The following is a 26,790-nucleotide window of genomic DNA, read 5'->3' as shown; positions in this document are numbered from 1 at the left end:
TCAAATCACTGATGCAAGGGGAATAAAACATTCCGACGTATTGTGAGAGATTGATTTATCGTTTGTTTCTTAAAAATTATACTAGGTTAATCATTTTTACGAAGAGAAATATATCTATATTTATATTAATTATAACGTGTTTGTGAACTTAGTCGTGCATATTTATTTGTTGCTAATGTTGATGCTAATAATATCATTTTACTTTTATCTATTACATTTAGATTATGACAGACAAGTTTATTCTTAGGATATCTATCATTTCTTTCATATTAATAAGGAAAATTACTCATTTCACATTCTCTATTCCATCAGAATTACTTTATCGATAATTATGTATTTCCTGGTTAATGTTTCTTCGTCATACAATTTAGAATTCAACATTCGTTTTAATGATCGATTAGTAGATAAAACTGACAATTTTACTAAGAATCATTTGCATTGGAAATTTTCGATAAATTCTAATCAACGATCTTTCCTTTCCCAGGTGATAATCTGAGATACGGCAGACATAGAGAGAACGTTCAATAAACGAGCATAGTTGGAGTTAACTGATCTTCGCGACACAACACTGATCTCTGGACGAATGCTTTATAGTTCAGCCACATGGCCTTTTACAACAATGCCCGGTGCAATCTCTGTAGTGACGCTGTCACCGTCGGTGGCGCATTCCGCGTCCCACGCATCCTGCTTCGCGTACTTCTCTGACATGAGGATCATCTCGTTCGGGCTCCATTCAGGCGAGTCCTTACGACTGCCAGCGCTTTTGCAGACGATACTCGAGTCGCACGGGTCATCTTCGTTGCTAAGACGATAATGCTGCGGCATCGACGATGATGTGACGCTCTCGTATACGGGATTGCGTTTCATTGAGGCTCGGTGGTGAGGAGTCTTTCGTAGCATCGCCTAGAATAACAACGATCGATGAGCCGGGTAGGTCTATTTTTTAATCATTGATATAACCGATGGATCACATCAATGAGGCTATAAAATAAACCTGTGTGCATAGGAGTCTGTAGCGAAAATAGAAGTGTAAAAAGGGATGCGTCTTACCTGAAAGTTGAACGGAGGTGCGTCGTCGTTCTCGTCATTGTTACTTCTGCGCCCGATCATCTCCAGTTCCTTGATGGGATTCACGCTACAACGTAAGAAAGAAAATCTTGTTAGAGAAAGAGAATTCATCGCATCAGCGAGAATTCGTTTTCGCGATGGTGTCGCACCGAATATTATTGCCGATATTGCGATTGATTTGATCCTCGAAATCCCAGCCGGTCATTCCGTTGTCCGTGTTGTTTTTGTTTTGAATGTCCGACTCGTAGTTGTTGAAATTACGCATTGCCAAGGATTGCGCTTGATTGAACGGGATCGATGGTGGCAATATTTTCTTGGAATGTAATGATCCAACGCTATTGATGTTATTCTACATGAAATAGAAATGTTTTACACGCAGTTGTACGTAACTTAAAAGTGGTTGATAAAATCTCATTTAGTCGCGAGCTTACAGAATAAGAAATATGAGAATCAGAAATATGAGAGAGTTGTGTGGAGCCGCGTTTGTTCAAAAGCGGCTGATAACCGAGAGTGCTATTGCGGCGGGACGTATCCTCCGGTGGACATTGAATCGGGACATTGGGATCTCTGGTGAACGGAGTATTGATCAAGCTTTGCTCCCCGCCGACCGACGTGCGATGAAGAGACACATGATGGGGCGAATTGGTCGTTTGCACCTGGGCATCTGAAAGAATAAATTTAATGTCTTGTTGCTTTTATATTTTTTGTCAAGTCGTACTTGATAAAACTAATGAGTATCTTTTTATCATCCTAAGTGTTTAGGTGAAACTTAATGTCGAAATATGATGATATCGCCGTGTACCTCTCGTATGAACGTTGTTGTTTGCCCATGGAACGGTTTGCCTGCGCAAAGGTGCGTCCCACGGCTCGTGCTCATCATCGCTCATCGTGGACGATATAGATCTGCGATAACGTCTTTCTCTCAGTTGATCTCATATCCGAAAGGGTCCTTAGACGACTCCTACTTCTTCAACAAAGACGGCACGATACGCACAAAGAGACAGAACTACTGACATGTAGAAGGCAAGGAAATAGGAAGAAAGACAGAACGAATCTGCAAGAGAAGTTACCCTCCGTCTCTGCGTGTGTTAGTATTATCGAGGTCGTGTAAAGTAGGATACTCGACGTATGGTTCAGGCTGTTGCTACAAACAAACAAAGGCCAAAGGTTGAAGGATATTTTAGCCGCGACTCACCCTGTGCGTTTCATTTTCGCGCTCGAAGGATCGTTCATGTAGCTCGTATCGAAGTACGGTAGCTCTTGTTGCATGTTGAAGGGTAGTTTGTGGACCTGGGGAGGTTTCACCTCGCTTATGTAAGCGTCTACCTTAGCGCCTGGGTCGACTTTCTCGAGAGACACCCGTTCATTCGCGCTCTTTAAAGCTGCCACTAGCGATTGATTGTACAGGTGAACCTGTCGTCCAGTTTGAAATAATGTAAAATTCTTTTTCTATGAATGAGTCGCTTGAATATCTCGATAATACCTGTTGGGATAATTGCACGAGGTCTTGATAACGGGCTGCACGATATCGTAGGAGAACTTGGAATATACTCTTCGATCTCCATTTACTGCTGTAAAACTTGATGAAATCCTTCGTCTCTTGGTCCATTTCTCCTTTGATTAACGGGCCTATTTCTTTTCTCACCATGTGTCCTCTGTACGCTGAGGAGTACGTTTTCAATAATATCTTTTACTTACATGCTTTTTAAATTTTTATTTAACTTCAATTATTGAACATACTATCCTCCCAAAAATTTGGAATTATACAATTCGGAAAAAAATGACTTTGATCTTTGAAACATGTGACTGTCGTGAATTGTCAAGTAAGCATCATTACGAAAAATAACTAAAATTCAAATCACATGAATCGATAATCAAAGTTACTCTTGGTCACTCACCTTTCTGTATCATTACTGCCGCTTTATCCTCCGTGAGTGTCGAGTCTTTTCTCTTGATTGACGCTTTCTTCACTGAAACAGTGTGATCCAAATATTGAACGACTTACAAGAATATTTAAATTGCAAATATATATATATATATATATATATATATATATATAATATCAAGACACGAATAAATGGCGAAGTAATTTCACTATTAGTACGATTGCATGTTTGCTCACCTATTTCTTTCTTAACGTTAGTGATCTTTGAGGCGATGTTCTTGCGCGCTAGGAAAGCACGCATCATGCACTGCACTTTTACAATCTTTCTCACTTGTGTCTCGTATAAATGTGATAAATATTCCTCATTGTAGTACTTCAAGAACACCTTGGTCTTACCGATGATCCAGCCTTCCATTTTCAATCTGATCAGAAGCAGCCGACAATTGTCCTTCGTCATCTCGACCGTCTCGTTGAAATCAAAGGCTAGAAACTTATACCTGTAATAGAAAATAATTATCTGTGCATGAACTTAATATTGAAGCTGATAAAATGTTTTTGCAACTCGTCATGTTTGACTCAATCGCTATTTTCGTATTGAAGTACCTTCGTATGAATTCTTGAAAAGATATCCTATATGGGTAACCGCGTTGCCTGGCTTTTGCTGTATCCAGAACCGCCAGCGCTCTGATCTGCTGTTTGACGACCTCGCGATAGAAGCCATGAGGAACGTCCTCGAGATCGGAGCGTATGCATCTAATGAAATGCATGCCACCGCTTCCTACCGCGAGATTTTTCAGAATCTCGAGACTCGTAGTTCTGAATGTCGACGAGCTCGTTCGCATCTTCCGCGTCTGCGAGTACTGTCCTCTGGATGCAGTATTGTATTTCTGTTGGATTTGAGAGAAAAACCAGACTTGATTGTAATTGTAATCTGCAAGTTTCATAAAAAGTTCTTCATCACGGAGATGCTTTTAACTTTAAAACTTGAAATGTTAGTTGAGAAAAAATCAACTTTAAATTAGCCAAACAATCTGTTATTGAAGTTTAAAATTAGTTATCGAATATTTTAATTAGAAATCTACCGTATATAATTATCGTAGTCACCTACTCGAAGATTCGAAGATTCCTGCATAAGAGCACCCCACTTATTTCTCGATGTTTTCTCTGTCGCAGCGCGATGCTCGTGAACGATTGTCAGATTGCCTGACTTGGTGAGCTTGTTAGTGAACATTTGCTTGACCGCATCGTACGACGAGAATCTCATCGTGCCGATCATCTCTGGTGGTACAAAATCCCGATTTTTACTGGCGATCTCACTGGCATCATATATCAACTTTCCAGTGTAATGGGCGACCGTAAACTCGTGCGAGCTTACTGGTCTTACGTGAACGCCGCGCTTACGCTCCTTGATTCTCTCGAGGATGTATTGAGCGTCCTGCAGTTGCCGCGAAGCGACGTCGATGATGTGAAAGAGCCCGTTCTCCTTGCCCATCAATTGATCGATCGCTTCCTTGTTGTCGTAGAAGCGCAAACGTTGTATGGGTATGTCTTCCTCTTCCTGCTCTTGCTGAAGCCACGGTAAACGTTGAATGTGGACATGAGAAATTGAGATATTTTAAATTTTATCAAATTGTATTTTCCAGCTTATTAAAAAAGATATTCCTACTGTAGGACTCAACGTAAGGAATTTACCATTTCCCAGGCGAATACTCTTTGATTGTAATGGTATTGCATTTGCTCGTTCATCGTATTCACCACCAGTTGTTCCAGTCGATTCACCGAGAAGCACTCGAATCCAAAGAGATCGAGGATGCTGATGGAATATTTATCGCCACTGGAAGAAATTCGAATTAGAAAAACCAAGGTAAGATTATAAAATGCTAAAACATCTATTTACTTTGAGATTTATTCTTTACATCGCGATTTCATCGAATTTCCACATAACTTACTAAAGGCTACGAGTCATTGCGAGTTTATAGTTGATGCTATTGACTATCCAGTCCACCAAACGCTGATAAAGAGTATTCGCCAAGACGTCCCGTGCCTCCTTCGCTTCTTCACGAGTATGTTTTCTGCGCACTGCCGATCCTTTCACGATTAAGCAGTAATTAACAAGAGCCCAAATAAATTTTTTCGAGTCTAGACCAAGAAGCTCCGCCACTACAAGATGAAACAGTTTATTAATCTTGAGTTCATAGATTAAATAGATTTCGAGAGATGTCAAGAAACATTGAACATTTTCAGATTTGATTTTTTACCTCTGTTAGCGACTTCGTTGTTGTCCAATTCAGCTTCCCCGTTATTGCCCTCGACGAATCGAATCTCTCCGAGAAGCAGAATGGCTGCGAGGATTTTCCAGATAATCTCGCAATACTCTTCCATATCCATAAACTTGAGATCCTCTATAAGTTTCTCGAATTTGAGCGCGTTATTCTGTGGCTCGTTTCGTACTTTGAACGCTCGTTTCTTCTCGGCGCTCTTGTCGGTTATTCTGAGGTATCGAAGTCTTCTTCCGCTTGATAGATAATATTCCTTTAATTTTTCCGACGCTTCCAGGCCGTCGTAGAAATAATAAAAGGCGTGGAAGTTTGATTGATTTCTATAAAAATAATCAATATAATTATTATATAATGTAACACAATTTTTTTCTCTTTCTCTTTAAGTTATTATTCTTTCTTTTTATTATTTTTTTAATTCTTCTAATATTTTAACTTTTATAATGTTTTTCTTCTATTATATCTCTTAGATATTTATTAGTTTTAATATTTTTAACATTATTGTTTCCTAATTCTTATTATTATTATCTTATTTCTAATTCTCCTTATTATTTTCTATTCTTATGTTGTGACAAGTTGTTTATAAAGGATTATACGTCTATGTGATAACTTGTTATACATTGAAAAATACAACATATCCTTTGACACTTTGTGCTTCGATTTACTCGGCTAGATTAAAAACCTCTGATATCACGATATCATTATAAAACTATTTTCATTAATAAATATACCTGTCGCGAGTAGAGACACGCCACTTTTCCAATTGATATAACCAGAATATCGCACCCGACACTTTTGCGGTCGAGCCAAAAGTCGTCTGCACTTGCATGATGCATCTGGTGGAGTTAGCATTCAGCGGTGTCGACGCGTTTGTAAACGCATGAATTATTTTTATAGACCGCATTATTTTCATTCCGGTGTCGTGCATACCCTAAAGAGAAAAAAGATTTGCAAACAGATCTTCTCGTGATTGTATCGTCTACTTTGTTGAACATGCACACTGAACTTACTTTCCCGAGAAACGCGAGGTGCTTCACTAGATGCAACATATTCGTCGTTTTTCCGGAGTTGCTCTCACCAGCCAACAAAATGTGTTGCGGCTCTTCATTATGCATCACGTCCTGGAACGCGCTGTCCGCCACAGAATAGATGTGCGGAGCATTGTCCGATCGCGATTTGCACTGATACTTTGCGTGATACTGCATGAATTAGTTATATTTAATTATTTGTTACCATTTACGAAAATGTACTAATAAGTCAGAGAGTCTATAATTTCTTTGTATTTATTCTGCTAATTTAGTGCGTGATGTTCAATATCAATGTAGTCTTATGAAACAACGTGCAACTCACATGAGCATCATAGATATCGTGTTGCTTGTTCGGGTTGAGTATCAGTAGAACGTCACCGATGAATGTGTGATATTCACCTCGCTGTAGTCTTTCGCGGAGTTCATCCAGGATCACGTCTTCGGTTAGGATGTCGAGCGCTGCGAGATCTTCCGTGAGCATTCGCTCTGGTGGTTCTTCTTGACGAGTCTGTCGAGCAGAGTGAGTTTTTTTATTTAACAATACATTGTGGGCGCCGATTCACAATTTATCTCGTGATTTCTTTCTCGTTGTTACCTTCAAGAAGCCTTTATGTACTATTGACTCCGTTTTCCTTCCTTCCTTGCCCTTCTCCGAAACGTCCATCGTTAGCGCTTTGATCTCTTGCGTCAACTAAAAATTCACGTTGTATTTTTATTCTTTTGGCGATCAGAAATAAGAATTTATGTCGATTAAATTATAGATCTGTGGACATCGAAAGAAAAATTATATTGAGGCTATTTGTTTAAGACAACAAGTTTAAAGTAAAAATAATGTTTTATGACTTTTATCGCTGATAAAATAATGAACTTTCTTTTTTATTCATTATATTACAATCTCTATAGTTTTTGGCAATTAATGTGACTTTATGAGGTAAAAACATTGAGTTTGCGTATTTTTTAGAGTTCTGCCGAATCCCAAAGAAGCCGCAGGAAATTTCATTGCTCATCCTGAAATCACAGATTACCGGGTAATCGTTCTCAGGCAACTCCGACAAGAAGGGATGCTCGATGATCTCCATCATGTACGGTCTGTTCTCAGGATTCTTCTCCAAGCATCTGAAACGAACATAGTAGCGGCGTGAACTGTCGCTTTCCACGCAATAGAGAGAGATTTTCATATATCTGGCTGGTCACGTACTCGGAGATGAAGTCGTTGAGATTGCCCGACCAGTTGGCAGGTCGGTAGAGCGTCGGCGGTGGATTCCGGACGATCTGGAAGAGCGCTCGTGTCGGATGCATGTCCTGGAAGGGCGCCTTGCCGTCGGCCAGTTCTATTGCCGTGATGCCGATCGCCCATATGTCGACCCGACTGTCGTATCCGCTGTCGGTTCTGTTGCCCTTGCCGGCGATGAGTTCCGGCGCCATCCAGGACGGCGATCCTATGCACGTATATCGTCTCTCTAGCTCGTTCTTTAGCGTCCTAGAGAGCCCGAAGTCTACCAACTTCACTTCGCCTTCCTTCGTCAGAATGATGTTGTTGCCACGAATGTCTCTGTGGATGACGTTGTGCTCATGCAGGTGAATTAAAGCCTGAGCAGAAATAAAAATATGTCGAAAAAACTTGATTTTAACATCGTCATTGTAGTCGCGTGTAAGTTTTTCCACTAAAATCAAATTTTTAACACAAATCATTTTATCAAATAAAACAACAAAATACAAGTTGTATTTTAAGGAGTGCAAAGGCATGTTAAAACAGTGATTGATTTTTATTTCCACAGGAAACTCTCATTATTATCGTGATGATTTAGCGATTGCACAAAGCTAGCTAATTTTAAAGTTGACAAGCGAGAAGCATTGTAAAAATTATGCCAAGATCAGGCGGACTTGAGTCTCGCGCGAACAAACGCGAGTTGGAATACCGCGCAATGTAATATACGCGAGGTACCAACAATACGGAAGAGAAGTTGCTAACTCGGCACCTATAGTGTCTTGAGAGAATCGTCTTTATAGATTTACTGCAAATTGAACGATCTATAATTTGCGGCCGACCGCGCTCACGGCGCGTAACAAGCACGGGTCAGTGAGCGGCTCCGTTCATGTGGCATGGGCATGAAATCATTAATACCCGACTCATCGCAGAATCACGTTTCAAAAGGTATTCCGCACACCGAGGCCGTTCTCTTTTAAAATTGCTAAACGAAACATGTCTCATTGATCTTTGGCAAATTCATAACTTGCATTTAACGAATTTTTTTCCTCCATCATCTCTGTGGAGTGAGTTTTTCAACTAATTTTTAACTTATCAGAAAACAAATGGACATTGTATTTTTCTTCTTATTTTAATATAAGTGCATACTTCATTGTTTTGTTTTCTTCTTGATTAACATTGCGATAAGCGATCTCAATATTAGGCGGGTAGGAAGTACTCGTGTTCTCGTAACAACGACATAGTATAGTAAATTAATATTTTTTTTAGACAATATAATCAGCGATCTTCTTCGAAAACGAGACGCAAAACCAGAGAATCGCTAACGAATCATCAGTAACCGGATGGCGCGCAAGAAAGCCGGTAGGCAGGGAAAGACGAACGAATTCTTAATTGGCGGATAAAGATCCAACGGGATGTAACGATCATACGGGAGAAGAAGAAGAAGCGCAGCGGTAGTCTCCATTCGTCTCTCGTTCCTTATCCCTTTCCTGTGCTCTCTTTGTGTTTCTGTTTCGAGCACTGTGCGCGCTCGCGCGCACCGCTCTTCGCGGGCATTTATTTCGCGTGTAATTTGCCGGCATTAAACGTCAGCGTGGTCTGATTTACCGCACGAGTGACCGTGGACGAATCGCTACCGGGCTCGTGGAACACGTATCCACCAGGGTAAGGGGCAGACGGAGATAGGGAAAGGAAAGCGGGAGACGGGGGTTGCGTGCAGTTTTCAAGGTAGAGACAGGCACGGCGTGGGCAGCCCTGGGAGGCCGGCGGGGAGCCCCGGGCCCCTTCGGTGGCGAAGGGCGTCGGATTATGCGTGCACGAAGCGTACCCCAATGCTGGACCCACATAATGATTTAGTGACAAACTGCCCGGATCGTAAATATTATCGCCGTGAGCCATGAGCCACTCGCGGCAGAAAGAATGCCGGGCCCATTACGCACGTCGTGCCCTTTCGCCGCGCTCCCTCGGGGACCTCTACGGCGAGATAAGTGGATTTCGAGAGGAATATCGATATTCGAGAGGGACGAAAGTTCATTAACGACAGAGTACATAAACTTTAGACTAGACTGAAGAGAAAGAGAAAGGGGTCCGGTAAACACAATCACCTGACAGTGACATTATCTCAATATTGTTAAATAACACTAGCGTTATATTGCACTTACATTGTTGAATTATAACATTGATTTTATGTTAGTGTTTACTGATTTTATGGTTGTGGTGTTGATAGTTACTGTTTATTGGAGAGGGAAAGGAAATGAAATTAATGTCACAAAAATGGATTGTCGATTTGCGACTTTATAGTAATATTTTTGCGATTTTATAGCAACACAAACGCATGCTGGTAGTAATAAGTGATGTTGTCGTTACAGGTCTGCAATTATTTCGATCTACCGTATCGTATGATCGCAGTCAGAGCACCGAGTGGCCCTTATTATGGCTCCAGGATTAGCTCCATTCCGCGTGTACGAGTGATAGCAGATAAAGGTACAAGCAAGAAACGCAGTGAACATTATGAAGAGAAAATCAGTGACACACGAATCGAAGCGGAAACGGTCACTTAGGTTTCATCCTGTGGCGTGCCTCGGTCATTCGCTTTTTTTTTTCGAGATTCTCTTCTTTATTTTTCCCTCTTCATGAACGCACACGTGAGCACACGTGTGTGGGGCTGCTTCTTAGGTCCGTTGAGAAATGAGCACGATATCCTCGCCAATTATCCGACCTCCTAGGAGAGACCGGAATCATGGAAGGTTGTATCATTGTAAATAAGCGAATCCGTCTGCCGTGACTATTAACTATTAAGCTAAAATCGCAGCAGCCTACGAAACGGAAGATCGTTTAGCTCTCTCTGTCTCCCTTTCTCTTCGTATCGCGTTCCTCCTTGACTTTTCCTCCTTCTTACTGCCTGTTCGTCTTCTTTGCTGCTGTTCGTTTTTCTTGCTCAAGCATTTGTCTTATGTTAGTTTGCCTCGTTCGCGTTATCCGCTTCCGACTCGTTTCGTGTACTCGCCGCACGCCAATTCTTACCTTTTCTCTCGAAACTCGCGGAGAAATTAACAGCACGGCTTACGTTTTATGATTCGTAAATGAGGATAATATTCAATTAATGCGGCCGTCGAAATTTATCGCGACGTTAATCGCATCACTCATTAATGTTAATAATAATCGAAGCGAAAAAGCGGATATTTGCGCTGGATATGAACTCTGCTGATTCGTTGCTGATTTGCTTATTATGGTAAATGATACGGCAATATCATCGAGTTTCTTAATTTACTCCTGCATAAGTAACGTTTCGGCCAAGATATCGACACAACTACATATTTCTTACAGAAATTTAACGATTAATTCAGATTCGCAAAGGCGAGATCAAACGTGTTTTATGTATCGTCTGTGTTAGGAGAGCGAGATATTACATATGAAAAGTTTCTAAATAATAAAAATTGATTATATGTCGACGATTATGATTTAATGATACTATTCTGCGTGTGCAAATAAACATTGTAATTGCACAGTAATAAGGTCACAAATCCAAGGAAATATAAATTCAGACGAAATTACTTCTCTGTAATACGCGCAAGTCATAATCAAACTTTCGAATTATGCGCCATTTCGCGCCAATTTATGGATCGCATTTCCGTTTCGTTCGCGGCGCGTCTTAATCAGTTCGATATGAAGTGACGAATAATCGTCTTGTATCGCTTCGACCAATATGCGAAATCGTGATCAGTCGCGTTATATCCGATCATTATACGATCGCGCGTTGAATAATAAGTGAGTGGCCGATACGCGAGCAATAAATGAATAAATGTAATAACGAGTGTCCGGAGCAACGGGACGATCGACGAGACGACGACATCGACGGCTATTCGAACGGTGAGTGAATTACTGTTTATCTTAGCTTCCAATTATCTCACATCACTTCTGTCTCCTCTAATTATCGCTTTGAAGTCTAATAATCGTACTTATATTGAGGTACACACACGTATGTATATGTATGTGTGGGAGGGGAAGGGTTAGGTCGACATTTTGTGTGACGTACCGCAGAGCATTTGAGAATCGAATTGTATGGCGCCAACTTCGCGCCGACCCGCGAATCGTAGTTCCGTTTCGTTCGCGGCGCGTCTTGACCGGCTCGATGTGAGGTGGCGAATAATCGTCGTGCAATCACTTCAGCACGAGGAATCGTGATCAGTCGCGTTATATCCGACCAATATGCATCCGCGCGTTGACTGAGTAATAAGTGAGCGCCCGGTACGCGAGTAATAAGTGAGTGAACGCAAGATAATGATTGCCTGGAGCAACGGTCAATGGCATCGATCACAGCATCGACTCGGTGATTGAATTATTATTCATCTTAGCTTCCAATCATCCTGTACCTCCTCTCATTTATAGCTGTAAGCTCAAATAATCGTACTGATATTCAGGTTATAGGCACGTATGAATATATGTAAACATGGGTGAGATTAGAGCGACATCGTTTGACGTAGCAGAGCGTGCGAGTAATTCGAAATTACGCGTCGGCAATTTCGCGGTAGAGCGCTGTCGGTAATATCGCTCGCACAATCGGCTGGTTCTACGCGTCGCTAACGAAAATACAGATGTAAGCGACAAGAGAACGAGGCAGCGCGAGTACTCTGCGCGCTCTTGATCTTGAGTGGATGCCGAGGTGGTTGTATGAGTGAGAGGATCATCAAGGGGCAGCTTCTCATACGCGAGAAGGTTAATTAGCGAGCCGCATCTCACCTGTCTTATTTGTAATTTCTACGCCGGAGAATGCGGCCTATCGGCGTGCACCTTCGTCGGTCCTTGTAATTTACGCGTTCTATTTATAAGCCGTGCTTCATTCAGTTTCAGTCCGTAGGTTAGATTAAATTGAACGCATAAAGTGAAAAACATACGAAATACAAATATCACTTTCAAAAAGCTCTCTTTTTTTTTTAATAAATAGTAAATCAAATTAAATCACAGCTGCCTCGCGCACGAGAATAAATCAGGCTTCCTAATTTATTTCGTTCGGAATAATTCGTTGCATCAAATTTTGTCACGCAACAAAATTGTTAACGTTAAATATTTTATGAACGCGGCTATTCTCTCTGACTCGTTGCGTACAGATAGAATTTGCACATTTTAGCGAATTCACGTGCTCTCGAGCGTACTGTTTTTACACGCGATCGTGTAATTACCACGTGGTTGTCCCACAATTTTCTGTATTGCCACCAAAAGCGAGGGCCCCTTGACATTTCCTTTCGAATTCCAGCTGCGACTATTATAATTACGAGTAAGACGCACGTTTTTGCACGGGCCGCACAGTCGCTTTTGAACGCGCGCAGTTTTTCCATACCTCTTAATTACAACGCGGATTCGTTTCGGCGCTGATGCATCTTCTGCAATCAGCGGGATAATCTGCCGCGAGATAAAAGCATCGCCGGGACATACCATCGGGCATAATTATATCGTAATAACGCGACTATTGCCGTCGCTACCTGCTATTATCATTTCTGTTGGTTCACCGCGCGGTGCCACTCTGCCCCCCTCCCTGCGCGCGTGGGGTAATATTTATTACAATCACAAGAGGGGTGACGAGAGGAGACGACGAGAAGAGGGTAGATTGCGGTACAATTTTGCCGGACATTCCGCGCGACGGCCATCCTTCTCGGCCGCTGACGTATATATCTCCCCGTACCGGCGCAAAAACTAATTACCTCAGTCGGGCTCACCTGTTTTCGGGCCGGTCGGATATTTTCGCGTTATAACGATCGACGATATATATATAATTGATCGTCTTATGAGGCGCGCCTCTCACCTCGGTTATCTCGACCGAGATCGTCGTGTATCTCTGTTAATTAATTTTAATCCCTGTCGTGTCATACGTTTCCTCGAAGGTCTATATTTCGAGGGCCGTCGAGTCGTCTTAACTTTCACGTCTCGCGAATGATTTTGGCAGTATCGTCGAACGAAGCGATTATCGCCGCGTTCTCCGCGACTCGACTTACCTTGATCACCTCTTTCAGGATGTAAGCGATGTGCTCCTCCTGCATTCTCTTGTCTCTCGCGATCATCCCGCGGACCAGATCCATGACCGTTCCACCCTCGCACAGCTGCAACACGCAACACCGTGCTTTTAGCTAATTATAGTGGTAAATTCGAGCTGTAAAAAGTAACGAAATGCGAGGAATTAGCAGCACAATTATGGGCTCGAGCTCGTTACAAACATGACGAGCGATTCACGGCTCATCATGACGAGGATCGTGCAATAACCATCAATTTTCTCGCCGTAATCTGTCATGTGTAATGATAATCGCATGCATTAATTAAAAATGTCATCCTAATTACGGAAGTAGTCATGATTTCTTTTCTCTTTTTCGAGGTGATTTTTGTTTAAATATTTTTGTTTTTAGCTATTCATCCGTTAGATTTTGCGCGCACAAGTTAATTTCAGTCAGGAAAAAATCACTCTCATAAATAGGTACCTCCAGATATTAAGCACTGGCAGCAGAATTTATGCTCGAAACGTAATAAACTTCATATAACTACAATTACACGAAACGTGCTGTAATCTTGAGTAAACGTGATCCAGCGCCTCGTCCACGCATTACTACGGAATACGGCTATCGTGTGAACACGATACGGCGCGTCGTGACAAGCCTCTTCACCGTCTTCCACGTCCTTAGACTCGTATTAATAGTCGTTACTTGAAACTTGTCTTATGTGAAATACTCAGATTTTAATTTACAGACAGATTTGAGTTTTTTGTTTGAATCGTATAATATATGCAATATGCAAAATTATAATTATGATTCAATAGAAAAACTCACATCTAACTTTAAATTTTATTCTGAGTATTTCACTCGAGACAAATTTCAAAACTGTTAATATTATCCATAATATATGTTCCATATGGAAAAAAAAACGTCAGTTCACAGGCGAACAGAACAGACGAAAGATTTGTTAACCAAAAATAATTAGTGTGAACAAAAACATTCATCTGTAACATTTAGCTGCATTGAAACTCGATTGAGATAACTCGGTTGAGAGCAACTGACTGAATAGAAGCCTTTTACAGGAATCTTTCTGTTCTTACAATCGAGTTTTTATCTGCATTGAGAGAAAAAAATGGTTGATTTAACTAAAGTTACATTTGGCCTAAAATATATTTCTTTTTAGCAAAATAATTATATTATAATTTAGCAAAGTAATTATATATAAAGTCATCACTAATATTATACCAGAATTATTTTACTACGTGATTATAATTACAAATACCCGACATTTTTTTCTCAGTGTTGTCGCCAGGTAACAAAAAATTCAAGTTACACCAACGGAGTTGTTCTTTTCGCGTACACGCTTTTCCTAATCTCGTTTCATTCGTGTCAACACAAGGTTTTCTGATCGTACGATCAGATCCACTGTTTTTTGCCAAATTGTGCTTACGTGTGACTATATACCGCCCGATACAGTCTAAAGACGCTTCTGTTATATTGGCTCACAGTGCGCTCTTGAAATACGACGTTCGTTGAACGGCGCGTGAGTTAATCGCGAATAGCATTGCGCTCGTACGCTCCACGCCACATCGCACGCGATGCAACAGACTCGGTGCATTCACGCACTACCGTGCGTCAGGCGCAACAGGGAAGAGAGAACCTCTTTCATAGCGGCCCTACGCATGTCGCGAGGGACCCTACTGCGTGTATACGCCCGTAAAACCCGCTCGATATGAAATACCACCGGCAATAAATCCTTACTATATTGTCGCTGCGTGTTTCTCTTTCGCCTCTCTCTCTCTCTTTCTCTTTCTCTAGCGATTCGCGATGTTGGCGTCTGCCCGCGCGTCGACTTAAAGTCGATTAACTCACAAAACTGTTATTTGGTGGCTGCTGGCATCGTCGACGAGGATGCGCGCCGCGTCTTCTTCGTCTCGCCATTTCCCTTATACACATCGTCGCACATTCGCCTTGCGTCGTTTCACCTTTATTGCTTGTAATCTCCGACAACGAGCAATCAACGAGCTTAACGTTAGCGACCGGCGACTCATTACGTTTCTTCGTCGCGAGGTACTTAGGCCTCGTCTCCGAGGGCTCGCACGCGAATGCTCGCTCGCCAAAGTGGATCGTGAGATTCACACGGCGGATTGATCTCGCGTCGTTTTCTCGCGCGGTTCGCTTTTGAATTTTACGCGTGAGACGCCGTGGGCTGCAGGCCGTTCGAGAATGCGGGTGGTCGATACTGAAAAAAATACACGCGAGCGCGATTTAAGTAGGTGTCGAGTGTGCGATAATGACACGCGACAAACGAGATTTGTCAGGGATATAATTGTGTACGTACACGTGGTTTTGCGTAGCGTGTGAGGTATCGTGAATTCGCGAATTGAATTACCGACATTTCTCTTTTTCGCAATAGGCACGATGATTGCACCTGTCAGATTAGACAAGTGAAGGAAAATTACACATTTCTCGACGCGATCGGTTTTTTCTCGATTTTTTTTTTTTTTTCTTTTAATACCCCGCGTTTCCTCATGACAGCGTAATTCTTCTGATGACGTGAGAGCGCGGTATCTCACTGTGAGGTCGGATAAATCCCGTAGAAAGTTGACGTAGCCGAATTCGACACGGTCACCTTCGTGAAGCGCGTTCAGTGCAGCGATGCGTTTCGAAAGATAAAGGCGTGGCCGAGAAGACGCCGATTCCGAAGATAAGTCGGTCGATCCCCGAGCGTGCGTATTACGTCAACTATCGTCGCTTTACCCGAGATAAGTAATAATGTTTCGGGCGCACACCGCGGAGGTCCGTCCGTAAATTAGGGCCGCGACGTGCCGGGCCTCACCTGCGTACACGAACGAGTTTAATGATTGTTTAATGGGGGCGCGCGTGTCGTAAATTATCCGTGTATTCGACGGTCTCAAATGCTTGAAATTGCCTCCGGGTCCTGAGAGCACGGGTACACATGGCCAACCCTCGCTTCTGGCCTCGCTTTCTCTCCCTTTCCTCCTCGGTCTCCTCCGTTCTGCCTTCATCTTTCGTTTTGCATCTTTCTCTCGTCTCTTTTTCTTCTTCCCCCCTCTCTCTCTCTTTTTCTCTCTTTTCTCTCTCTTTCGTAGAGAATTACGACGTTAAGAGAGGCGTGCAACGGGTACATCGCGCGCGATGTTGATAGAAACTTCATTGCGATTCCAGCCTTCGATGTAGTAATCACAGTAATTGCAACAATAACATGTCTTTGAAATAATCGAGCCGTCGATTCACAAACGCAATCGTTTATTCGCAGTACTAAGTCGTTCTTTATACGATTGAGCATGCGTATCGTGACTTATGTACTAATAAATATATCAAAACGATTAACTTTCGAAGAAGCTAAAGAAAATGATGTATACTTTCTAATTTTCTTGAAGTGAAGTCTTACTTGAAAGATAGAATGATCACCGAGTCACTCACCATAATTCGAGTTTTGCGCTCTATCTCTCTCTCATTATTATTACCTATTATTATTATTATTTAATGCTCTTAATTATATCATTAATTATTATTATTATTATTTAATGCTCTTAATTATATCATTAATTATTACATAAGTCTGTTGATAATGACGCTTAAATTTGACAGTTTAGTGAACTCGCTTATGTGAACTTTATTATGTTCACCGTTCTGCAACTCACTGTGTTCCACTCTCACACGAACATATTCACACTAATCGATTGAAACGTTCGCTTATATGAAATCAGAATCCACTATAAACTTGAGTGAAACATTTATTCTTGCGATTTCGACTAGCAATATTTTCACTATTCTTCGAGTGAAAATACTGCTACTGTTCACTTATTTTGAGTGAAATTCTTCTTCAAAAAATTCAGAGAGTACTAGACTTACAAGTCTTGACAAAGTGTAGTACTTATCTTGACAAAGAAAAATTGGGTAGAATGACAAATTTAGGAAAAACCGCCGAACGATGAAAACATATTCATATAATTATTATTATGTGAACTATTCGTGTAGGCAGATTTTTTATAGTTTAATTGTAACCTTGACTAGCACTCACCTCCATAACGAACCATATTTCGTCGTGGTTGGATTTTTTCGAGGACCGTCTGCGGTATATCCCGTAGAAGTCCGGCAGATTCGGATGGCCGGCGAAATCACGAAGAATACGATATTCTTCCACAATTAAAGACTGTGTCTCCGACGTAAGTACTTGGATCTTAATGGCGACCTTTTTGTTTCCTGTAAAACACACACCAACATACATAATCAATACAGCTGTTACTCCTCACTACACGTAATAGTTCTCCAATATTTAAAATTGGATTAGGCTACGTATATTTTCTCGTTACGTACCAGCTTGTTGGTCGATCCCCTCGTAGACATCGCCGCACACGCCGACACCGATGCGATCCTTCAACGCGTATCTCTTCCCCGGATCCTGAATGCTGTCCAATCGTTTAAGAGTCGCAGGCCTCGTGTCCCCGTTTCTGCCTCGATTCTCCATCTCCTCCTGTTCATCTCGTATGTTACCGCGGCAGTCGTTACTCGCTTTCCGTCTTCCGTAACCAAAATCATTCATCTTGCAGGTAGACAATGTCTACCGTCTGAAATATATCGAAACCGGGTCCGGAACTCAATTACAGAAATTTTTTAATTAATCCTGAAACCCTAAACATGTTACGGAAAGGAAGAATTAGCCGCGGTAACAAGAATCTGTGTGTGTGGTAGCTAAATCTCCTTGTAATATATAGGGGTCTAAAAGTATAGTTGTCAGTTGGCATATATCTAGTTATAAAACCGATGTAGCAGCGACGGTAGCAAAAATTTTGATTACAATAGCAAATTTTTAATTACAGCAACAAATACAATTTCAGCAAATCAGAAGTATTTTTTTTCCGTGTGGGAATAAAATTGTACGTAATGTACTTTCATCAGACTTCTCAAACGTTACCGTTTTTAAAAATATGTATTTTGTTTTTTCATTTTTTAAAAAAGCAACTTTTGTCAGTTTAATTGAGTCGCAGAAACATCCATAGATTCTTCGATGTTTTCTATGTTGCGAAAAAAGAGATATTGAATTTTGATAATTTTTACGACAGTTATGAACATAATTATGAGTGTGCGCTGGATAAAATTTACCCATGTTTAGGGTTTAACCTTTTGATATTTAAGGTTTTAGGGTTAATATATAATAATTAACAATAATTAAAAATGTTTGGTGTGCGGTGGACAAAATGTTTCAGGTTAGAATTTGACGTAAACAAAGTGTTATTAATTAATGCGAAGATAAGATTGAATACGTGTCAAGTTACTTCAGTTCGAAAGTAACGACAAATCAGTAACAAATTTAATATATCGTATTAAATTCCACGGTATTTCGATGAATCAACGTGCTTTTCTGTTTTCAGCCGGCGAGTGTTTGTGGATGTGCGCATGGACAATGGAAATATATCCCTTCGCATTCTCGAAAAATCACGATCGACGTCTCTCCGCCTGTGATCAAGTCGCACGAGATCGAGGATGACTCTTCGGACGGAATATTTTAAGAGACGTCAGGATCGGCCGATCGAGTGTTTTAGCAGCGCCCCGGCTCACAAAGGTGAGTGCTAATTATATTCCCTCTCGAGTACCCCGTGAACGAGTGGTAATCGTTAATTAGTAGCTTGCTTCCTGAAAGCTTCAGCGGGCGTTGCCGGAGAAGGACGGGGCGAAGAAAGGATCGGAGGGGCGTCCTCCGCCTCGAACCTGACTCGCATCCCTGCCTATTTATCGGCTGTACGTTTTAATCGAATTACACTAAACCCGTGCGCCGAGATTTAATCGCATTCCTTCTGCTCGAGGAGCCAAGAAGAGAGTCCGTTGAATTTTTTATGCGCCGCGTACTTCTTTCTTAACTTGTGATACTTGCTATTCGTTGGAATATCGTTGATTGAGTCAGCCAAAAAAGTTGTAGGATTTGCCAAGTCATTGTCATTATTTTTCGTCCACGTTCTGGCAGTATTCAAATTTTTCAATCTAACGCTACGCAACTGCTGGTTATCCAAGGCAAATTTTATTTTACACAGACCGTCAAGTGTAAATGTTGACGTTTCCTTCGAAACACGATAGACTAATTTAGTTTGCTATTTATTCGTTGAACACGTGAACGTCAAAACTTGTGGGGCTACAAAAACATCGTAAGTCGATATCACTCGTCGCATTACGTAAAATTATTTTCAGCACTTGCACGACGACAGAGGTGTGCGGTAGTTTTCATAAACACGTTAGGATAATAAATACCCTCGCAGAGAGAAAATGAAAAACTGTCGACGGATCTCTCTCCCTCTCCCTGTCTTTCTTTCTCTCTTTTGAAATTTTTCTATTTTTAGATACTCTTCATCGCGTGCGCTTTATAGTAATCCACTTACAGGTCATTCCGATTGCTTCCATTCTTCTCTGGATTCGTAAGGGCGCAGTTGATAAGCTTCGAGAAAGTGTGTCGTTTTCTAATAGGATTATCGTATGGTCTTAAATGCAATCAGCGTCACGTGCAATCAAGGTTTCGCAGATAAAGAAACCCTTCTTCTTTCTGAATTTCATAGGACGTATCGATGTCACACTTCGATGGCTCTATATTCTCTGCATTAGGTATTAATTATACTATATCAGGTTAGCACGTTGTTATTTTCATTCGCTGTTTCAAGTCGAGCGTCGATCCCGTTCTCTTTCTGCGAGAAGTCAATTTGCGAATTCGTGCTTCCCAGTGTCCTTGAATTTTGGCGAGTCCGCCTGGAACCCTGTTTCCCAGCGAGTCAGTAGGGAAACTGCTGGGATATACGCGGGGTGAGAAAAGAGAGGAGTCACGTCGTTAGCCAATTCATTTATTCCTGGTAGGTCGGCGCCCGTCCAGCATAATCCGTCGATTTGTCGGCGCGGCGTGTCCCATGTAATGTCGCTTCTTGCCGCTTGTAATCGAGTCGGCGAGAAGGAGAGCGACTCGAGCGAGAGGACGGCGCGTCACTGACTATATGTGAACGGCCGTAAGAAAAGCCACTCGGACCGGAGGACGCGTTCGCGGTTCCGTCCTACGCCAGCGCGCTCCAGGATCTTCCTGCCTCTGTCTCTCCGTTTGCACCTTCACTCTTCGTCCTGGCCTCGTCCTTCCTCACCTTTCTCTCCGCTTTGCGCTGGAGCCGGTGCAAGTTTATTGATACGACGAGGCGCTAAATTATTGATGCCCGACTGCACGCCGCGAGACATCGAAGAAGGAGTGGTGAAGGAAGAAGGAGGTGATGGAGGAGAGGAAGAGGAGAAGGACGAGGACGGGTCCTGTGATTTCAGAAAAAAGCTTTCCGCGTCGCCGGTCTTTCCGCCTCTCCTTCTCACCCTCTTCTCCGCTCGTTCTCTTCTGCGTATAGGGCCGAGGTGGACTCGACCCCGCGATCCTTTAAAAGGAAGGAAGAACCGCGGGGCGACGAAACGCGCATTGTGAGAAAGTTCCGCGCGATATATGTACTAGTAACCACCGCGAGAGATGAATTCACAGTCTTCTCTGACCTCTTCAAATTCTTTTTTCCTTAAGAAACTAACATCTGTTTCTTTCTTGTAAATTTTCTATGACGTTATTCTCAGGCAGGTATTTATCGTTTTAGGCAACATTGAGTATGTATTTCAATATTATATTTTGATCGTAGCTCAATTGTGTTTTCACTATAAATGCGGACTGAATACGATCATTTGTTGGTGCATCTTGGAAGCTAGATCGTCGCGTAACAATAGAGTAACTCTCGAGCCTAATCAATGTACCATCCGATCAAGTAAATCGGTGCAAGTAGTTGGGAGTAATCATTGACATATCGAGACACAATGGCTGGTCCGTTGCGCGTCTCCCGAATTTTCCACGTGACTACTGTCGTACTTGACGTGTAGGAATTAATGGGTCTTCCGGCATTCGTGCGTTTCTGCGAAAACGCAGAGAAGGAAGGACAGCGGCCACGTTCTCCGCGTGTTCGCCTCCCGAAAAAGTATCTGTGGGAAAGTTGATATCTGTTTGGCCTGCGACGGAGGACGGTCGCCTGCCACGGCGGAATGTTAGCACCGCGAGTCCCTGGGAAGAAACGGCAACGGTAGTAGTGGTAGAAGAAAAAAGAGAGAAGGGGAGAGACAGAGAGAGAAAGGGCAGGAGGCCGAAAACGTCGCCGGGTCCGACCGGACCAGTTGAAAAGGGTTCGACACTCCTGCCGCCGGAAAGCACCACAGTGAACCGGTGACAAGTGGCTTGCTCGTTCGCTCGCTGTCTCTCATGTCCATGTAAGAAACGTGCACCTACGGCATTGCGTAGCATTATATGTTTATATGTTCTGCTTTCTCTTTACGATCGATCGTCATCATTGCGCTGGGAATATTCAGAGAGATCGCGTTCAGCTGAGCCGCGACTTCCGTAAATGCGATAAAACATGAAGCATGACGCTTCGTTCGAAACTTCGAACTATGTCTGTTTTCAGCTGTCTTCACCTGCCTTTTAGCGGGTAATAGCCAATTTTGACGATACCGGAACCTGAATACAGCTAAACTTGAAGTCTGAGGAAACACGCGAATGTATGAGACGTCGAGAAAAAACGACATAGATCCGTACTAATACTTGTCAGCTGAAACTTGTCTCATGTGAAGTACTCAAATTTTTATTCAGAGTTAAATCCAAGTTTTCAGTTGAATACAATAAACGTGATATTTATATCTGTGATCGCGTGATTCAACTGAAAAGTTTTCATCGAACTCTAAATTCAAATCTAGGTATCTTGCTAAAAAGACGAGTTTCAAAAGTAACTATTAATACGGATAGAGACTTACTTTTTACGTCGCTGTTCGAATAGTGTAACGATACACTTCAGGATACCGCGATATACGAAATTAGCACGAATCTCAACATTAAAAACATCCTTTCATTGCTTGAAATTTTTACTTGATTTCAACAAAAAAATTTGTAACTATCGAACTTTGACATTTTTTTTAAATATTCAAGGAATTTGTTCTTATACTTGTATGGCTTGCATTATTTTCATGTAATTTTTCGTACAATTTAAGTCTATCTTATTTATAATGCGTTTGCAAGAGAACGAAGCGACATGCATAGAACGAGATCCCTTCGCATTCTGCCGCAAACTACTTGTCGCGTAGAAGCGAGCGCCTATCTCGAAGGTAGGACCTTACGCGGTGCTTTCTTGCTTCTCGCCCTGTCCCTTTTACAGACGCCCATCGATCGATGCTTTCGGCAGATAAAACGTCAACCTGTTCGCCGATTCCGTGGCCGAGGTGTCGCGGTTCTCGCGTTCTCGGCTCGCGAAAAATCGCCATGACCGTACGTTATTTCCGTCAGCGGACTAATCGATACTGGGAATCTCGACCGTCTTCTCTTCGCCGAAGCTCATGTAACATTTAACTTCCCGGTATACTTTTCTGTACTTTCCTGAACTCGCATAAATTGGCGCGGCCTCTAATCCGGCCTTTCTTCGGCTTTCTTTCGCTGACGCACCGTCACTCCATCGTTCATCGATGTCATTGTCAGAAGGGTCGATACAGCAGACAAACGACTTACGATTTTCTTGTTCTCGTCGTGCTATAACACCTATTTTGGTATATTTACAGGTGAAATATGAGTATTCATTTGTACTGTTGCATACCGTCTTTCAAAACAAACAAACTTTGTCCCTTCGTTTTCAAAATAAGAAAGATGCAAAGTATCTTACAAATGATTCGTTTTTCTCGCTGTTTATTCCGTGCGTGTCGAGCTTGTTTGTATTTTTTAAAAATATTTAGAAGAAGTAGATATCACATGGCATGATGTGCAAACTCTTTCACAACATTGTATTAAAAATTAGATTTTCATCCCTATGACTCATTTAATTCATCAGAGTTTAATTCGTACTTATCAATAATCTCCTGTACTAACCTCTTGTACTCTTATATACAACTCAGTTAATTCATTTAATTCATTAATTATTTCATTTCTTTCTCTCTTCTGCTTAAAGAAAATAAAGAGAACGGGGAGATTACCTGACGCGCGCCGCAAACACACCTAGCTCGATCTCGACATATTTCGTTCCGTTCTCCAAGAACCGATTGCAGACCCCGCGTGTTGCTCTTCGTCCCGTCGCACTTGTCACTCCTTGACTTCGTTATTTCTCGCGTATGCGCGACCTTTCTCGTCTTCGCTCCGTTCGCGACACGGTAGGCGTGGTAGCGTGATGAAAGCGACGGCGGTGGCTGTTTCGCGTTACACGGAGGGTGCACGAAAATACTTTACTTACGTAAAGGGACGCGGCTCTATCTCTCTCTTTCTCTCGAGCCGTCCTGCGCGGCTCAGAACTCACCTCTAATTAAAACACGTCTGGCAGGTCGTGTAGGCCCCGCGGCTGCCACCCTCGCAATGCTAGCGCGGTCTGACTAAGTGCACTACGACGTATTCTCATGGCGTGGCTGCCGCGATCTACGCGGGCGAGGGACGGGGTGCGCGATGCTTGGCTTCCATGATCCAATAACGCCGACTTAATTAGCTAACTCGCAAGCCTGTTAGCCTCATCGATTCCACTCGTCGGACCGTCGTTTCTGCCACCCTGCCCTGCGTCGGAAATCTGTTTTCTCTTTCATCAGTCGTTATGAGGCTCATTCTAAGTCCTTTCGGCAATCGTCCACGGCTCCCCTCTCGATCGTCCTCCCATTCAGATTGCTTATCCGGATCGGAATCCTTTTAATAAGCTCTCGCAATGACGCTTCTCAGCGCGTTCGCTTATCGACAGACGCTTTAATCTCTATTCACGGGACATTCAAGAGAAAATCGTGGAGCTTCATCCTACAATGTGACCGGCATTTTTCACCCGGGTAATAATTTCGTCGTTTTATCACTGTAGCAGATTCGAATAATGTAATTCCAATGCGGAGTTTATCTTATTCGTTAGCAGCAATGTTGTTTTATTTAACACTTTCTTTTTTACCGATATATATGTATTTTTTTCAAATTATATCTCGTGAGTGAGTATCCCGAAGGAGTGAAATTTAATTTTTTTTCCACCAATTTTTTCTAGTGCACTTAAAATGTATCTAACATAATCGAATTTTCCGTCACACTCTTATCTCAATAAAAGTTATAAAGCTTAATTTTAACAGTTTCACTGCTGTGCGTAACGTAACCGCACAATCGTCGCGTGTTCGACATTCAACGGTAAATGGAAAAAGAAAGAGGAAAAAAAAGAGGAAAAAAGAAATCGCGCCGTACGCGATTGCTCGCTTCTAATCTCGTTCTTTGGATCAATGCGCCTCGGGAGCAAGATCTCCCTGGGGTCGGGTGGGGGGAGGAGGCGCGCGCGCGCGCGATAAATTAATGCGCTTTATCGCGGCTTCTTCAGGGTCGTCGTGGCCGCTGTCGCCGTCAAAGGGAGCCGCTCGTCGTTCGCGGGGCCGTGCAGTTAATGCGGATGCGCGCCTTACTACGCCTTCTTGCCCCGCGCGCGCAAGTGCTTCCCCGGATTTCGTCCTTTTACCGGCGGGCGCACATCCTACCCACTTTGTTGTGCATTTCTCCGCGTCGTCAACCTGGCAGTTTGTTACGCGCCGATATCCCCGGGAGCCCATAAAAAAGTAATTAGCCCCCTTTCGCCCATGAGGTTAAAAATAACTCGGTAATCATCCGCGGTTTATGACAAGCGATCGGTGCTCGAACGTCGCCCTGGGTCGCCGCGAAGAATAAGGAACGAAATCGGGATTCCGCGCCAATGTTGCGCCTGGGTCCGATCAAATCTATCCTCAAGGAAGATCTATAGCGTGTCTCTTGCCAAATAAATAAAAAAAATATACGTAATATATGAAATGTAATGTAGCATATCGAAATTAAACCTCTCTGTGTGGCAACCAGGGTCATTTGTGTCTTCTTCGACTTTTTTTTCTTCGGAGGATGCTCGGAAAAATCCCCAAAAATTATTGAAACTTCCTTCACCTTTCTAGTTGAAGACCGCAGCTTTTCTGTGAAAAATAAATTGAAAATATTTCGAAAAACGAGAAACTTTCGGACACAAATGATACTGGTTATCGTTCGGAGGGTTAAATTAGGCAATCAAATACATTAGCCTAACAATGATATAAAAAATGGAAATTTCTTACGTTGGGAATATATCGCGGATATCGTGGGAGGTTAATGGCAGCTTCTGTCGCGACCACCGTCCATCGTTCGACGCTTATGAGGGTCATCCCTGTGCCGATCACGTACGAGTCGCGCGAATCGCGGAACTTATCTCTGACCATCTCACTCGCGCCGCGTTCGTCTCATACAAAATCAATAAGCTCTGTCTCTCTCTCTCTCTCTCTCTCGTTTTCTCTCGCCCCGCCTCATCTTCGGTCGGCACGTACCTACCGTCCTTTCTTCCTTCATTCCGGACCCTTTGCGCCGACCCGCCACCCCTCTCGCGCTTTTTCCGCGCGGCCCTGTCGATCGTCCGAGCGAAAGACGAATCGCCGATCGCACGATAAAGCTTGTACCGGTCACACTTCGGGATTATTGGCGGCTCGTATCAAAGAACGACACCCGTACAGTATCGACCTATCTGTGTCGCGGTCTGAATTATAGTCGCGGGAATCGAGGGTGATCCCGATCGAAGTCTGGTCGGAGCACGAAGAAGAAAAACAAAAAATGCACAACGCATCGAACAACGCGTTTTCGACGCGAAATGGAGCGATCTTTTAAGTTCCAAGAGCATTCAAGCGATTCGCGATGAACATTGTGCAAATAACACTCGAATCCGACGGAATTGTCGGATGACGTTGCGTGGTGATACCGTTGTTGGTAGTAGTAGTCGCGAACACGTCACACATACAGAAGTACAATTAAGAATAACGGTAAGGCAACTAGCTTTGATCGCTGGAAGCTCCGCGGCTTAGTTGAAACGCATTTTTTCTCGGTAAAGATAGGATTGGCATAGATCTCTGCGAGGATTCAAGGCACTATAATCGATCACGACGATCACTCAGTAACAACAGAGGTCACGTGTATTTCGGGGTAAGCAAAACAGTCAGAAAAGAAACTTTAAAAATGCACAAAGATCCATATCAATAATTATTATTTGAAATTCTCGTCTGAAGTCTGAACTGAAAACTGAATACTTAGATTTCAATTCAAGATTAATCTTTTGAAGCTCCAGAATTCGGATTTTAATAAAATATTCATGTCCATGTCTAAAATGACCCAAGAGATCATTTGTTTTGAAATTAATTTTTTCTATTTTCCTATTTTTGCAGATTTTACCGTGCAACAAAATATTTCCATTAGGACTGAGCGATGGTTTCATCGCGAGATCACTGTCTGAAACTATGATTTGATTCTAATAGGTGA

The 26,790-nt window shown here is 42.5% G+C and overlaps 2 protein-coding genes across 4 annotated transcripts in view; one reads left to right on the top strand and one right to left on the bottom strand.

Moving 5' to 3' along the window:
- Positions 1 to 90: 90 nt before the first annotated feature.
- On the bottom strand, positions 91 to 23,941 carry LOC116850255 (neither inactivation nor afterpotential protein C). Of its 3 annotated transcripts, none has more exons than XM_032828300.1 (24): positions 23,783 to 23,941; positions 17,787 to 18,037; positions 17,491 to 17,672; positions 13,455 to 13,559; positions 7,456 to 7,847; positions 7,283 to 7,373; positions 6,853 to 6,948; positions 6,580 to 6,765; positions 6,240 to 6,428; positions 5,961 to 6,160; positions 5,212 to 5,552; positions 4,903 to 5,113; positions 4,646 to 4,787; positions 4,062 to 4,520; positions 3,557 to 3,840; positions 3,191 to 3,450; positions 2,967 to 3,038; positions 2,552 to 2,730; positions 2,264 to 2,481; positions 1,871 to 1,971; positions 1,500 to 1,732; positions 1,218 to 1,417; positions 1,051 to 1,135; positions 589 to 903 (listed from the first exon to the last, which is right to left on the bottom strand). In XM_032828300.1, exons 2-24 carry the CDS (start codon positions 18,010 to 18,012, stop codon positions 589 to 591), a joined length of 4,767 nt encoding a protein of 1,588 aa, XP_032684191.1. In that variant the 5' UTR covers positions 18,013 to 18,037; positions 23,783 to 23,941. The 3 variants fall into 3 exon arrangements, with proteins under 3 accessions (XP_032684210.1, XP_032684191.1, XP_032684201.1); XM_032828310.1 differs by lacking the exon at positions 23,783 to 23,941 and adding an exon at positions 23,466 to 23,776; XM_032828319.1 differs by lacking the exon at positions 23,783 to 23,941 and having other exon boundaries at positions 91 to 903; positions 17,787 to 18,012.
- The window catches only part of LOC116850305 (protein Wnt-6), a 119,770-nt gene continuing 104,447 nt past the window's right edge, over positions 11,468 to 26,790 (top strand). The window contains exons 1-2 of the mRNA XM_032828438.1: positions 11,468 to 11,794; positions 18,842 to 19,032. The gene's annotated coding sequence lies outside the window, so the exon portion shown is untranslated. The remainder of the gene's footprint in view (positions 11,795 to 18,841; positions 19,033 to 26,790) is intronic.

This window comes from Odontomachus brunneus, unplaced genomic scaffold (assembly GCF_010583005.1).
Source record: "Odontomachus brunneus isolate Ranch 3 - 2012 unplaced genomic scaffold, Obru_v1 Obru_scaffold_005, whole genome shotgun sequence".
Lineage (NCBI taxonomy): Eukaryota > Metazoa > Arthropoda > Insecta > Hymenoptera > Formicidae > Odontomachus > Odontomachus brunneus.
Note: the sequence above shows the minus strand (reverse complement) of the source record. Positions and strands in the feature narration are given on the sequence as shown.